Source organism: Cariama cristata, unplaced genomic scaffold (assembly GCF_000690535.1).
Source record: "Cariama cristata isolate BGI_N322 unplaced genomic scaffold, ASM69053v1 scaffold7673, whole genome shotgun sequence".
Taxonomy (NCBI): Eukaryota; Metazoa; Chordata; class Aves; order Cariamiformes; family Cariamidae; genus Cariama; species Cariama cristata.
In genome coordinates, this window is record NW_009610067.1 from 36,373 (window position 1) to 50,788 (window position 14,416).

The 14,416-nt window shown below is 38.3% G+C and overlaps 1 protein-coding gene across 1 annotated transcript in view; it reads left to right on the forward strand.

The window, feature by feature from the left end:
* The window catches only part of SLC38A9 (solute carrier family 38, member 9), a 39,850-nt gene extending 28,055 nt beyond the window's left edge, over positions 1 to 11,795 (forward strand). The window contains exons 11-14 of the mRNA XM_009697750.1: positions 780 to 893; positions 2,079 to 2,227; positions 9,638 to 9,727; positions 11,478 to 11,795. Of these exons, the coding sequence (XP_009696052.1) occupies positions 780 to 893; positions 2,079 to 2,227; positions 9,638 to 9,727; positions 11,478 to 11,643 (519 nt within the window). The 3' untranslated portion in view covers positions 11,644 to 11,795. The remainder of the gene's footprint in view (positions 1 to 779; positions 894 to 2,078; positions 2,228 to 9,637; positions 9,728 to 11,477) is intronic.
* Positions 11,796 to 14,416: the final 2,621 nt, after the last annotated feature.

Here is a 14,416-nt window from a genome sequence, read left to right on the forward strand (position 1 = left end):
TTCAGTAATAAAGCAGATAGGCAATTTTAAATGAAAGAGTCATTATAAAGTACAATGCTAAAGCTAAGGGACATATATACCTGTGTGCCTACCTATGCCTTTCTGTTTTATTTGTATTTTTTATTTAATGGTGTATTTGCTATGCATTCTGTTATCACACCATTCATACAGAAGCCTGACGAATTAGTTTCTGTTTTGAAGCCAGTGTATAGTGATCATCCTGTTAGGGTTTAAAGCAGCTTCTTAAAAACCATCCTTTATGTTGTATCTGCAGTTGGGTAGGCTGGTGTGTTCAATTGCAAGATTTCAGTCCTGACAAGAAATCTGACATGTGGCATCGCTGGGCTTTCTGTCCTCAACAGCTGTTTCTGTGACCCAAGGCTCTTAGTAGGAATAGGTGAATGTAAGAAAGTAGAAGGGTTTTCTTGTTTGTTTGTTTTAATAACTAGTGTATGTTTGTGCACCCAGCCATAACATGCTACATCTGTTGTCATATCTGTTTCTTGGTGCCTTTTCTGTATGTAGATAGATACATAATACTTGTCTAGCTCCACTTTGAGGTATCTTCTTGCAGCTTTCTGATCTAATCCAGGACCAAATTTGGAGTCCCCATTCAAGTAACAGAAAGTAAAAATGTAAAAGTAATAGTGATAAATATAAACTGGTAATAAATATAGCAGTAACAGTAATAAATGCAATAGAAATCATCTCATGAGGTTTTTATTTTGCTTGTTTTGGTGTGTCAGTGCTGGGCAAAATAAGATTTTATTTTTTCTCAGGTGAGAGACCTCTCTATTGCATACTTCCTGGTGGGATTGACATATCTGTATGTCGGAGTGATAATTTTTGCATCTTTTCCTTCACCACCACTATCCAAAGAATGTATTGAACAGGTGAGATATTTTATTGAGATATTTGTCCTTGATCTTTTAAGAAATACGTAGTAAAAAAAGAACTGCTACTGCTTCTTGTTGTGTGACTCACACTGGCAGACACAGCTGTCCTTGACTCTGGTCAATTGGCTAACGACTCATGGGCACAAAATGAACGAGTGAACAGTTGAGGCTTTAATTTCTTTGGCTTCTTTAATCCTGAAAAGTTTATGTTTAGTTGTGTGTGCAGTGACCAATCCCACTCATTGGGACTGGCTTCAGGTACTCCAGAAAAAGAAGTATAATGGGAATGCAAGCTTGTTTAGATAGGAGTCCTCGCTTTGGGTAGGTTTGGAGTCTAACTCTGCCTTGCCAGCAGAGTTCTTCAGATAATAGCACCACACAAAACACTCTGTGAAGGCCATTAAACTCTTATCTACTTATGGGCAGGGCTGATTCCCACACCATAAATTACGTCAAAGATAGGAGTTATCAACTGATGATCTGTTTTATGCTAGGTGTTTTATGTATCTTGCATAATATTTAGCAATAAAGCAGCATTTAAAGGTTTCCTCTGACTATAGGTTAGTCAGAACTGGTAACACTGTTTAACCATGAAATGATTTTATGAACCATTTGAAATAACTTAATGGGGTGAAATCCACAGTTAAAACAGTAGATGACAAGTGATTGTCTTCCCATTTATTTTCTGTAGTTATCGTAAGTATCTACAAAGACATTTTATATTTCCATGATACTTAAGTCTTATAATGCTTTTTCAGATGTTCCCACGTGTAGTATATGATCCCGTCCTCATTTGTATATGATCCAGTTTTACTGGTTAAATAACTGTTTTTAGTATCTAGATATGATATGACAGGTAATAGGAGCATATGAATCCGTCTGCCTAAAAAACAGATGATCCTTCCACAACCTTGATAATTTGAGGTTGCTCAGAAGATTAGAAAATAATTCCATCTTCAATGCTGACTTGAAAGCTGACATCAGCCCTGTAATATTCAAAAATCAGTTGGTGTTTGAAGGCAAGGCAATTGTAAAGAGGGAGAGGGTATTTCATCTCATGGAGTTCATTTAACAATTGTAGTTGCTTGGCTTTTATCCCTTTCTTGCATGCAGCTATTAAAAATCAGCAGATACATATAATCAAGCCACCATTAATATATGTAACATTATTCTTATGTTTAGAATTTTCTAGATAACTTTCCCAGTGATGACATCATGTCATTTGTTGCAAGAATATTCCTGCTATTCCAGATGATGACTGTGTACCCACTGTTGGGTTATCTGGCACGAGTTCAGCTGTTAAGACAATTTTTTGGAAATGCTTACCCAAGGTAAGAAGTCTACTTGACAAGAGCTTGGTCCACTTTGCTTAACTGGCTTTGTGTTGTCAGAAACTTAGCTGAGCTTTTGGGGATTTCTTTTGCTGCATTAGATACCTTTCAAAAGCTATTTTCACAATATTTGTAGAGTCAGGGTGAATAGGCATGCAAAATAAACTTGCCTGCAGGTCAGCTACATTCTGCTACAGCTTGGCAGAATAGAATGGGGGTTTCTTTTGTTTTAGCTCTTCATTTTGTCAATAAACAGAGGAATTTTGTCAACACGGTTCCTTTGTGTCCTGCATTTATATGGCAAAGAAAAAGTTATACAGGAAAAAAATTTTATTCAATCCAGAAACATTTCTATCAAGCAATCTCTAAGCTGTGAACGACATACACTCTGGATGTTAACCTTTCAGGGTGCCATATGTGTTTTGATTGTGCATTACTAATTAGTAATCATCCATCTGTTTTTAAACAGAACTGATAGCTAAGTGAGTTGTTAGCTGTGTCATCTAGGCTGCTGCTATGTTTATAAAAGTAGCTTTTCACATGCTAATTTCAGAGATGAGGCACACCCCTGCATTTGTACACCATCTGAACTCCAGAGAAGAGCTAATCCAGATTTCAATTTTAGTTTTTATTCTATTTTTTTTTAAATAAAACCTAGGACGTTTATATTTGGAGTATTGTCTGAATTTGTCACAGCAGAGAAGTTGGCATTTATCTCCGAGTTTCTTATTTTATATTGTGAATTACTGTTGATGGAGGAAAGGAAAAAAATATCTCAGGAAGAAATGTGTATTTCCTCTGTGGCATCAGCAGTAGCATACAGGTCTGGGAAGACGTTGTTCCAAGTTTCAGGTTTCTTCTGGATCCTAAAATAGGTATGAGAAGATCTAGAAATTGGATGCCTAAAATTAGGCAGTGAAATAAGTACCTACTTTTTTTGGTGCTAAATTGTACGCAGTTCAATGTTGAGGACATTTTTAGGAACTGCTGCAAGTTACTGTTGGAAACAAGGCCATTGATTTAAGTGCTAAACATGGATTTCACAGCCACTGGGAAATAGCCATGTCCTTTATATTATATTACTCCCTGGCCAGAATGGTTTTCATTTCCCTCATGCCCTCTGCTAGAACCTACAGCTTCATACCAGTCTCCTCTCAGGTTAATTCCACCTTGCTGTTTTAAGCCTTCATGGTATGACGAATGTGATGATGCAAATCCTTGCTTGGTTCTTGTCTCCAGGATGTCCTGTGGGTAGCCTCACTTTTTTTTTTTCTTTTCTTTTAAGACTCCTTATAGGGAGGTATTTAAAGTTTCTGAGAAGTCAAAAATGGTTTCTAGGAAGCCACTTAAATCACTCCAATCTATAGTGATACGGTAGTACATTCTGGCTGGCTGGCTGGCTGTGTCTCCCTTTCTGGTATTCCAGGTATCTCAAATATAGCACAAAAATCACTCAGCTAACTTCCAGGGTCTGGCTTCTGTGTATTTACAACCAGCAAGGTCAGCCCTTAGTTTTTCTACGCAGTGAAGTCTAACTGAAGACTGGTAGCATGCACAGGACCTTTTCTCTAGGAGGACAGTAAATATTTACTACCTGGTTGTGAAATATGTCTTTTGTTGAATGGTTCCCACAAGGAGCTAAAGCTGATGAAGGTCCTTAAGTAGCACTGTGCCTCTATCACCTTTCTAGGACATATCTTGGTATTCTGAGTTTTTCCCAGAGCTGCTTTTGTGGGGAAGCATTTTGTAAATATAAAGAAGTAGCTTTTACTGACAGAAACTGATGTCTCAGTGGGGAGCCTGTTGCTCCACCCTGAAGAACATACCTGGAAATAATGAGTTCCATGGCTTTTGTGTAGGAAAATGAGCACTCTGCTAGTAGCTGTACATTCTTGTCTTATTTTAGTGCAGTCTTCAATGTCAAGGGCTAATGGTTCTTGGGCAGTAAGACAACTGATTTGCAGAGTCTCAAGCTTTAGCTCTTAGATGTGTGCATAAGGTATATATATGGAGAGACTATTCCCAGTCACTTAACTGGAGAAAATTTCTATGTAAGTAATGAACCAAAAGGATGAAGCAGGAGAAAAAGAGCAGAACAGAAAGTGGGGTTCTGTGCTGTTCTTCTAGAATTAAAAAAAAAAAAAAAAAGTACAAACCAGAAATAACTAAAACAAAACCCACCATTTAAAATCTTGTATTTTTGTGACTGATTCTGTGCATTTACATGGGTTTGCTACCTTTTCCTATTTTTATTTTCAGGTTGTGCAAGTGGGATTTAGGGGTGTGCACTGATGGTACATCCATCTGTCCGTTTATACAGCACATTGGGTATTGTGTGCTGAATTCATATTGATTGTGCATTTGAGGATCTCTGTTGGCAATCTAGCCTCATTTAACCCTGTGATTCAATGTGCTAAATCACATGTATTTACATAGGTGCATCCTTCCTATATTAAATTTCCTTTGCAACTGAGAAAATCTTGTAAATTTACCTTCTGGCTATAATTGTCCAACTATTTCTTATAAAAAACAAAACGAAACCATCCTACTTTGGTCTAAGTCCCCACTGTAAATTTTCCTATCTCGATTTTTAAGCCCTAGGTTGCTCTATATGGATATGCTGCAGATTACACATAAACTGGAAGCTCCCTGATATTAAAAGCCAGGCTTCTTCATATAGGCAGTTGTTTGCAGCTGTGGATACGTGATGCTGGTATGGATGGAGTTAACAGATAGCCATTAGGTTATTAGCTGGAGCACTTGGAATTCTGGATGGATGCATCTTAAAGCCAGCTGTTGATTGAATAGCTTGATCACACACATGCTTACAGGGCTGCCAGATAATTTTTATTTCCTAGCAGTGACAGTATTGCTCAGATCAATTTGATTCTTTACTTTAACTCCTTTTTCTTTACTATTTGTCTGTCACTGGATATGATGAAGCACCAATGTATTAGTTTGCTATTTTATAGTTCTTAGTCTTGGCAGTTGGTCTAATCCAAGACAATTTCTACCGAAAGCAGCATCCTGTTTCATATCCTGGCTTTTGCTGCTAGGCCATGGATTATAACTGGATTATAATGAGGAACCATTTACTCACTTTCAAGGGAGCTTTTATTGTCTGAAGACTGATCCCCATGTCTTCTGTCCCACTCTGCTTTTTAGATACTTTGCAGTGCTATTTTTCTACTAACAGTGCTTTGCTGTGCTTATCCATAGAGTATCCTACTAACATATAGTCTTGCCTGATGAAGAATCTCACCCCCTCCAAACTTAAAAGCTTAAACAGATTATACATAACTTTTTCTTCTCCCAGGTTTCACATCAGGGATCAGCTGAACAGTGGCAGCTTGCTTCTCTGAAGCACAGAGGAAATCGGTAGCATCCTACGTCCTCCGGCATATGTCCTCCAGCAGTCAGGAGGAGAGCAAAAGCCCCCCTGCTTCTAAGAAGGGGGATTCTCCTTTCTGTTATGTTCCAGTATCAGTTGCCTGTGTCTCTCTGCCCATGTTAAAAACAAATAACGTGTGTAGACATGCTGGGCGCTTCTGACAGACATCATCACAAAGCCTTTAGCCTTTCTGTGCTTCCTACAAAAGACTCATTGACAAGAGAAGGTGTCCTAATTCCTTCTTTAATTTTACAAAATGTATGCTAGCGTACAGACTACAACGTAGAAAGTGATGTACTGGGACGAAACCCAAGTAACTGTTCATTCCCTTCTTCTCTCCCTGGGGTTGTAAAGGAAGGCCAAAATGTCATGTATTGGGAAATTACTTTCTTTTCTAAAGTGAGATATATTTGCAATGGTGTCATTTAACGGATGACTTAGGGCCAGAAGCGTGTGGTTTATCTGCTGTTTCTTACGTGACTCTGGATCTTCTTATATGTACAGAAAGCTAATTTTTTTATTACTGTTATTGGCTCTTGGCTACAGTGATATTTGTGACAGAGAATTCCCTTGATTAATTATAGGCCACTCATAAAATTCTTTGTACAGTCATCTGATCAGTTTTTAAAACTTTTTAACATCTTCCCTGTTCTGAGAGATTAAATAAGCTGATGGACAGAAGTCACTTGATTTTCCTTAAGGGTTGTCCTCCCTTTACTCCATGGTAGCCCAGCAGACCTGCCAGTTCTCCCACAGATGTGTGTCTTCTGGTGCAACGAAATACATTTCTGCTCTTTGCATGCATGTTTAGTTATCTGCTCTTCACCTAGCTTCTGTCTTGCTTGTTAACTGCTGTGTTTCATAGTCTTTTGACAGATGTCATTTGACTAAGATTTCCAGGAAGGAAATGCATTTTTAGATACAGTAACCTTTCAAAAATTCTTACTTAAATGATCCTGTTTTGCTTTTTTCCTTGCTTTCCTGTTTCCGTTGTTGTGTATGCTCACCCTGTGACTCCATGCTGAGTCCAGCACTTCTAATTTCTTTGCGTCTGACCTGAGTGTTTTTTTAATCAGTTTCTTTCTTTGAATGTCCCCTGCCCTAGGGTTTGGTTTCACAGTTTTTGATATGATTTTTGCTTTGAGGATGCTGAAGTTAATTAGACGTATGGGGTCACTGTCATTCAGTGGCTTAACTGTGACTACCACTTCTGCAGGAGAAAATTTGATAGAGCAAGCCCTCTAATGATCTTCTGGCATACCAGGTTGTTTCTCGACTCTGTCAATCTGACAGGTTAACCTTACAATGGGGAAAAAAAGCAGGACTTAGGGGAAAGCTTGATTCCACACACCCACCCATGCCCCCCCCCCCAATATCGTTTTCGTGAGATTCTGGGATTTTTGCAGATGAGCAGTGATTTCCTTTATAGAAAAGAACTAGAGTCTTCATCTGCCCAACCAAGAATATTGAGACGGAGGACAGAATATGAAAGATGGAGCACCATGTGCCACACTTGGATTGCTGTGGGTGTGCCTCTTGTCAATTACCATCCAACCTGTGCCTCAAAGCAGCAACCCTAATCAGGCTGCCCAGGTGGACAGTCCAGCCCTGGCATGGGCCACCAAACTGTGCTGCCATTGACCATGAGAAATAAAGTTATGCTGCTTAGAAAACAGCTGTGTGCCAGCAGGGTGGTTAGGTAAAAAGGGGCCAAATCATCTTTCTGATCTCTAACATAATCTAAGTACTTTTCTTCCGGTAGTCGTAATAAGCAGTGGTGTTACGGTTATGCCCCCCAAAAATACTGTTTTTCTGACTTCCCTTTTGCAATGTGTGATGACCATTAATTGTGCCATAAGCCAGTGTCAGGCTAAAACTGAGCAATTTAGAACTTGTTAAAATATCACAGGCTATGAGAAATGCTTGTTCCTTCTGGAGCACATCTGCATGAAACTTACAGTCTTACAAAAAATACTATCTCAGATAATACAGCTACTATTAGCCCTGCATATCAGATTCTTCTTTATTCAGAAGGATAGTTTTTTTCTAAATGATAATACCTTTGTTTCCTGTCCTGGAACTGAGATGAACTATGAATATCTGCCGAGGTAAAAGAAAGGGTTTGCAGGTTAAACGCCTGTTACCCAATAACATGGTTACAACGTGGGATGTTTCAAAAAGGTAGACAAAGGAGCAAAGATGTTCCAAGGGAGAAATACAGTGTAATTTCTTACCCTTAAACAGATGGATTTAAATCCTTTTCAGACTTTTTGATTTTGGTATTGTTCTTGAGGATCCTGCTTAATTGTAACAATTAAAACTGCAAAGCACTACTCTGCAATTACTGAATTGTTTTGCAGGCACCAGCATTGTGAGACCATTGTTTTCAATTGAGCCAAAACACATTCCCCCCCAACCCAATTATTTTTTCCCAGATCAAGAAGTTGAAAAATGTTTCATTTCACACCAAATACACACACATACTACTTTGCATTTGAAGTTTTAAGAAGCTAGAATTAATTTTTTGAAAAGCAACAACTTTCACTACAAAAATCTCTTCTGTTTTAAAGCATGCCAGAATAAAATACTTCAGAATTTTTTCAGGTTTTCTGCTAAAAAATTCTGAAGTGACACAAATTTGCAAAGCGTTCTTGAATTATTAAGCCTGCAGTCTTTTTAATCCTTCTTGCTAAAAAAAATTAATATCAGCAAAGAAAGAATGGAAGAAGTGCTGTCATTTTCTGTGTTCATAAACTTTTGTCTTTAATTGTGCTATCTGACAGTAAGATTTTGCAATCCGCTGTATGTGTGGGGGGAGAGGAAGTAATTTTTAATGGCAAATACTTTTTATGAACCGTTTAGTTAATTGGCTTTCCTTAGCAATATTAGAGAAGCAGTGAACATTTGGTCCTTATTTCCCTAATAGGTCTGATTCTTGGGATTTTATTTTTTATTCTTGGAAACGGGTAGCCAGCCTTTCAGCTATGGAAGTGGTCACTTTTAAAAAGTTTGTTAGTTAGTGACATCCTCCATAATAGAGGTGCTTTCTACAGTTAAGGAAAAATTAGCATTGGCTTACAGATTTTGTTTATTTTAAGAAATCAAATGATCCAAAAGAATAAACAAAACCTGTAAGTGTATGTATGTTTCCTTTCTGTGAATTCTTTTTTCTCTTCGTAGAAACAGCGGTGTGACCAAAATACTGCATTTTTTAACTATATTTCCTGACTTTACCTTATGTTAAAATATGCCAGCATTTCATATTCTCTAAAGAAAAGTGATGCTTTCCTGAGTCTTAGCTCTGTACATGACTACACTGGGTTTGTCTTATACATTAAAAGCTGCTTTTGCTAAACAGAAAATCTCAATTTTTTTCATACTTAATGCAAAAGGGAAAGCAACAGATTATTTGTTAAAACAAATTTAACAAAAAATTCCAACAGAAATAGTACAGAGATCAAATATTAAATGACGTCCAACATTCTAAATGTTCGTCCTCTATCAAAATGCATTAGAGTTCAAGTTTTAAGATGTTCCCTCCCCCCCCTTAGTATTCTATGTAATGTTTTCCATTCGATGCATCTTTTCCTTTCTTCTGGTTTCCATTAGTTCACTTTGAGCAATTCAGATTATTCTCTGAACAAGCTACTTCTTTCTTGTGGGAATTAAGTTATACAGCATTGTTTCATTGGTATTTGAATATCCATCTGAAATACTTGAGTGCCAAGTAGCATGTATGGTGGTTTTCAGAAGAACTGCCAAATTACACATACTTACCCCTTAAGAATATTTTGAGTCAAAACACTAGATATTTAGAGTTTGGCACTCTGAATATTCAGTAGATGTTACGTTTGCTGTGAAATTAATTAGCTTTAATAGAGTGAGTCGTGCAAATGGAAACACCATGCATATACCAGTTAAATGTTAGTATAAATCAAAGATAATGGTGGTATTTTGTAATAAATACAGCATAGATTTTTAACACTCTTAAAAAAAACTCTTTCCTCACTTTCCTGTAGTGTTTTCCATGTGCTTGTCCTGAATGTGGCAATTGTAGGAGCTGGAGTAGCAATGGCAAGATTTTATCCGAATATAGGAGGTATCATAAGGTGAGTTTTGCTTGTACACTGAACTTGCCTGTGGTGTTGCTGCATGTTTGCCTCTTGATGTTGAAAAGGAACAGTATCAGTGCAGGTAATTCTGTCTTTCTATTTTGTGAGGCTTACACCTTTTAAAGTTGAGAATAACAGTTTAGAAGTATAAACAAACAGCTCTCTTAAAGTTCTGACATGCAGCTGTCTGTAATTGTGCCTCTGTGTCTGAGGGGATTGGGATGATTCCCCAAGTTTCATTGGAAGTGTATCTGAGGACTTTGTAACTATACAGATGAAAGAATATGATGTCTGTAGAAAAGTTGCTTGGTTATTGTGTATCTTCTCTCAAGTTTTTGTTCTAAGACCAATGGTGTTAAGACCATTTGAAGCTGTTTTGAAAGTCTATAATAAAAATCCAAGAAAGCAAGTAACTTCAAAGAGAAAAGTGACATGAAAGTTGTACTTCTAAAAGATATCTTAAATTTACCACGTTACTGAACACCTAGTATTTCTACAATTGAGAAAGATTAGAGGAAATAATCTAATGAGTTTTATTTTTTACATTGACACCACCATATTTGTCATCATTGTCATTCATTCCTAGTTTGCATCTTTACTACAGCAACCAGGAGAGGGAGGTGTTTAAAAATATAGAAATCTGCAATTATAAAACCAGAATGACAGGCTTGGGTCTGACCAGAGTAGCAAAATAACTTATTTTTGTTCAGTGGCTGATCTTGAGGTTTTTTTCCATTTCCTTTTTTTTTTCTACCCCTCCTTTTAGTGAAACTTTTTTATTCCAGTAATAGAGATGGTCTAGTTATTAATTCCAAATAAATATCATACAATATATTTCTCTGTTTGCAGACTGATCCAGACCTCTGCTAATGTGTTCATACTGTGCGTAGTAATCAAACATTTTGAACAGTGAATTTCCAGCTGATAAATTTTCTATATACAGTCTGACTTTGGTATTTGCTGGTTTTGTGTTGCAGATGGTTACTCTCTATTATGATGTTTACTCTGGCTAAAAGAAATGTTCAAATATTTAAAATAAATTATGTTTTGTAGTTAATAATGCACATCTGGCTGCAGTACAGCTTAGTAGGTGGAAACTGACAGTGGGGGAAAATAGTGAGAAGGTTTTAGTAAGCAAGGGAGTGGTTTAGAAATAGAACAGTTAAATGTTTCACTTGCTGTGGTTGACCATGTTACTAGGAGGGCATGTTCATCTTCTCAGGTCTAGAGAATGGTTTACTAGGAGCTCATTAAATAAATCAAAATAAAAGTTGCAGATTCAAGAGCATTTCTGTGCTTACATGCTTTAACATGTGTCCTCAGGTGGCTGGGGTGCAATGAGATTTGTAGTTCTGACAGTAAAGGAAGGCTACAAAAAGGATGCACTATCCAGACTTTTTCTGCTGTGTGTTGACAAATTTCCGCAAAGAAAGTAGAAACATCAAGTCAAAGATACGGAGTCAGTCCCCAGAAGCATCTGGGGATGTGGCTGAAACACCAGGGGCATGTCAGAGGGCAGGTACAGGGGAGCAGGGAGCTGAGCAACATAGATGGGGATAGTTAAATGCCAGTGGAGGTGAAGGACAGCAAGGAACAGAAATTGATGTTTAGCGACTGCAGATAGTCATTGTTCAGCCAGACTGTTCACTGGTTTGTGGGGGGAAAATGACAAGAGAAAGAAAAGTTAACACACAGCATTCTTTTTTTCTTTTGTTTCTTTTCTTCCCCTCTCCCCCACTTCCCTTAGATACTCTGGAGCCACATGTGGTCTGGCCTTTGTATTCGTGTATCCGTCTCTCATCTACGTGATCTCCCTGCATCGTGCTGGGCAGCTGACGTGGCCAGCATTGATCATTCACATCTTTATAATCCTCCTTGGACTGGCTAATCTGATTGCACAATTCCTATTGTGAAAACTCCCCCTTCTCCCTGTGGCTGTCACAAGTGGTACTGTGACATTTGGCAACAGCCTTGAGCAACAGTGTCATGCATGAGAATGAACAGTCCTCAGTATGGTTTTCTTGAGAAAAGCTACACCTTTGAAACAAATTCAAAACGCGTCTTTCAGGTGCTTGTCAGGAAACCTGTCTTGCTCCTCTAAAAACACAATTTATTGAGAAGTGAAATGGTTCAGATTTGAGTGAAGTAGTTCTCTTGGTTTTGTTGAACATGCATCAAAGATTAAGGAAGCTCAAATATTTTAATTTTTTACAGCACGCTTCTCAAAACACACAGCTTTCAGCCTCAGGTGCTAGAACTCATCTTCCTTCCAAAGGAACTGTCATTATCTTTATGAACAAACATACTTTTGCAGTATTGTTCAGTGACTGTTTGAAATGCTCTTTTGTTGTGGTTATTTTCGTGGTTTGTTTGGAAAAGAACGAAATTATTGTCTTTTTTTTTTTTTTCCAAGTTAATTTATAGTCATTTGGGTCAATATGCAGTCTTAATTTTGAATATGCTCTTAAATTGTTTTAGCAATATTTTTCCTCTAGGAAATTCCAACTAAGAGAAACAATAAACTCATGTCTGAGTGTTTTATTCGGAACCAATATGTACACAAGTTATTTGTGATCTTACAATGAAAAAAGTCAGGAGGATTAAGACAATTAGAACAAGACAATTAAAGTTAGAATTCCAGGCTTAACCTCACTTCAACTCTATTATGTGCTGTGAGGTTGTCTTGTCAGGAGTTGCATGTGGTTTTATGGATGTATGTTGGACACAGTGTTCATCACAGGCTTGCTCCCTCCCTTGTAGGGTCTTACTGTAGTAGTCTCTCACTATGCCTTTTCACTACATTACTCCAAATATTTTGAATGTAAGCAGAGAGACAAAGCTAGCGCTCTTTGGAATTGTGGACTAAATAAAACAATTTAAGTTTTAGATAATTCCTGACAGAAGCTGGAAGAATCTGAAAGGGTTTTGTTGTGTTTTTTAACTTCTTGTTTATTAACTCTGAGAGTGTATATGCGTAAGCACATAGACACCTTCCTTCACCTTCCGTCTGTGAGTCTGAGTCTTAATGCAAAACACGCAATAATTAAGTTGCCAGACACCAGTGGAATGTCATCTTTTGTGGCTGGAGAGAGAGTAAAAACTCATCTTTGCACAGAATTTCAGTGTATTAAAATAATCAACAAATGTAGAATAACTGAAAGAGGACTCTGAGCAATGCTAAATTCCAAAGTAAGTAAAAGAGGAAAAAAGTTGGAGTGGTGCAGTATTTGTAAAGTAGGAGTTGAGTTGGGAAAGATAATTACATTGCAGGGTCAGACATCGTATTTTCATCAGAAAGACAATGAAAAGAATAACCTAGATTATTACTATGCCTGTCTGGGAAATGATGTGAGTTTTTATAGTAATGGTGTAAATCTGTTTGAGTTAGGCTCCTCAGACTGTGTAAAGGACACTGACTTGCATAAATGTCCTTTGATTTGTATGAAATACAAGATCATATGGGTTTGGAATATTATCTACAGAACAGAATAATTATTTCAGATTCTCTCTTTTTTATCTTGTAAAACTTGTTGTGCCTTTAAATCACAATTGGAGAATACATCCATAATCTCTTCTGTATTAGAGAGAAGTATTTGCCCCATCCTGGTCATTTTCCCATGTATACTCTTATCCTCCACTGCTTGGTTTCCTTATTCTCTAGGGCATATCTATCCACTCTTTTCACTGCCTGGCAGTGAGCATATCTTGTAGTGCTGATGCCATTAGCACTGGCCAACACATCTGCATTTTAGGGACTGGGTCTGACCTCTCTTGTAAAATATTTCCTTGAATATACTTCCTTGGGGGTTGACCTGCTGGAAAGCAGCTTGGTGGAGAAGGACATGGGCGTCCTGGTGGACAACAAGTTGACCACGAGCCAGCAATGTGCCCTCGTGGCCAAGAAGGCCAGTGGTATCCTGGGGTGCATTAGGAAGTGTGACCAGAGGTCGAGGGAGGTTGTCCTCCCTGTTGACTCTGCCCTGGTGAGGCCACATCTGGAGTCCTGTGTCCAGTTCTGGGCTCCCTGGTTCAAAAAAGACAGGGAACTACTGGAGACAGTCCAGTGGAGGGCAATGAAGATGATGAGGGGACTGGAGCATCTCCCTTATGAGGAAAGGCTGAGGGAGCTGAGTCTGTTCAGCCTGGAGAAGAGAAGACTGAGAGGGGATCTGATCAATGCTTATAAATACCTTAAGGGTGGGTGTCAAGAGGATGGGGCCAGACTCTTTTCAGTGGTGCCCAGCGACAGGTTAAGGGGCAACAGGCACAAACTGAAACTCAGGAAGTTTCATCTTAATATGAGAAGAACTTTTATACTTTGAGGGTGTCAGCGCACTGGAACAGGCTGCCTAGAGAGGCTGTGGAGTCTCCTTCTCTGGAGATACTCAGAACTCTCCCGGACGACATCCTGTGCAACCTGCTGTAGGTGAACCTGCTTTGGCAGGGGGTTGGACTAGGTGATCTCCAGAGGTCCCTTCCAACCTTGATGATTCTGTGATTCTGTGAGTGTCTAGGTACTCATCACTGCATGTAACTTGATGGCTGCATTTCCTCAACATTCTCAGCAGTGTATTTTACCAGTTAAACTTGTATTTTATTTCTACTTTCCAACAAACTTCCTCTTCTTTCCAACCGATTTTACAAATTTGCAGTTCCACAATGGTAGTATGTTGCTAAACCCTCCAC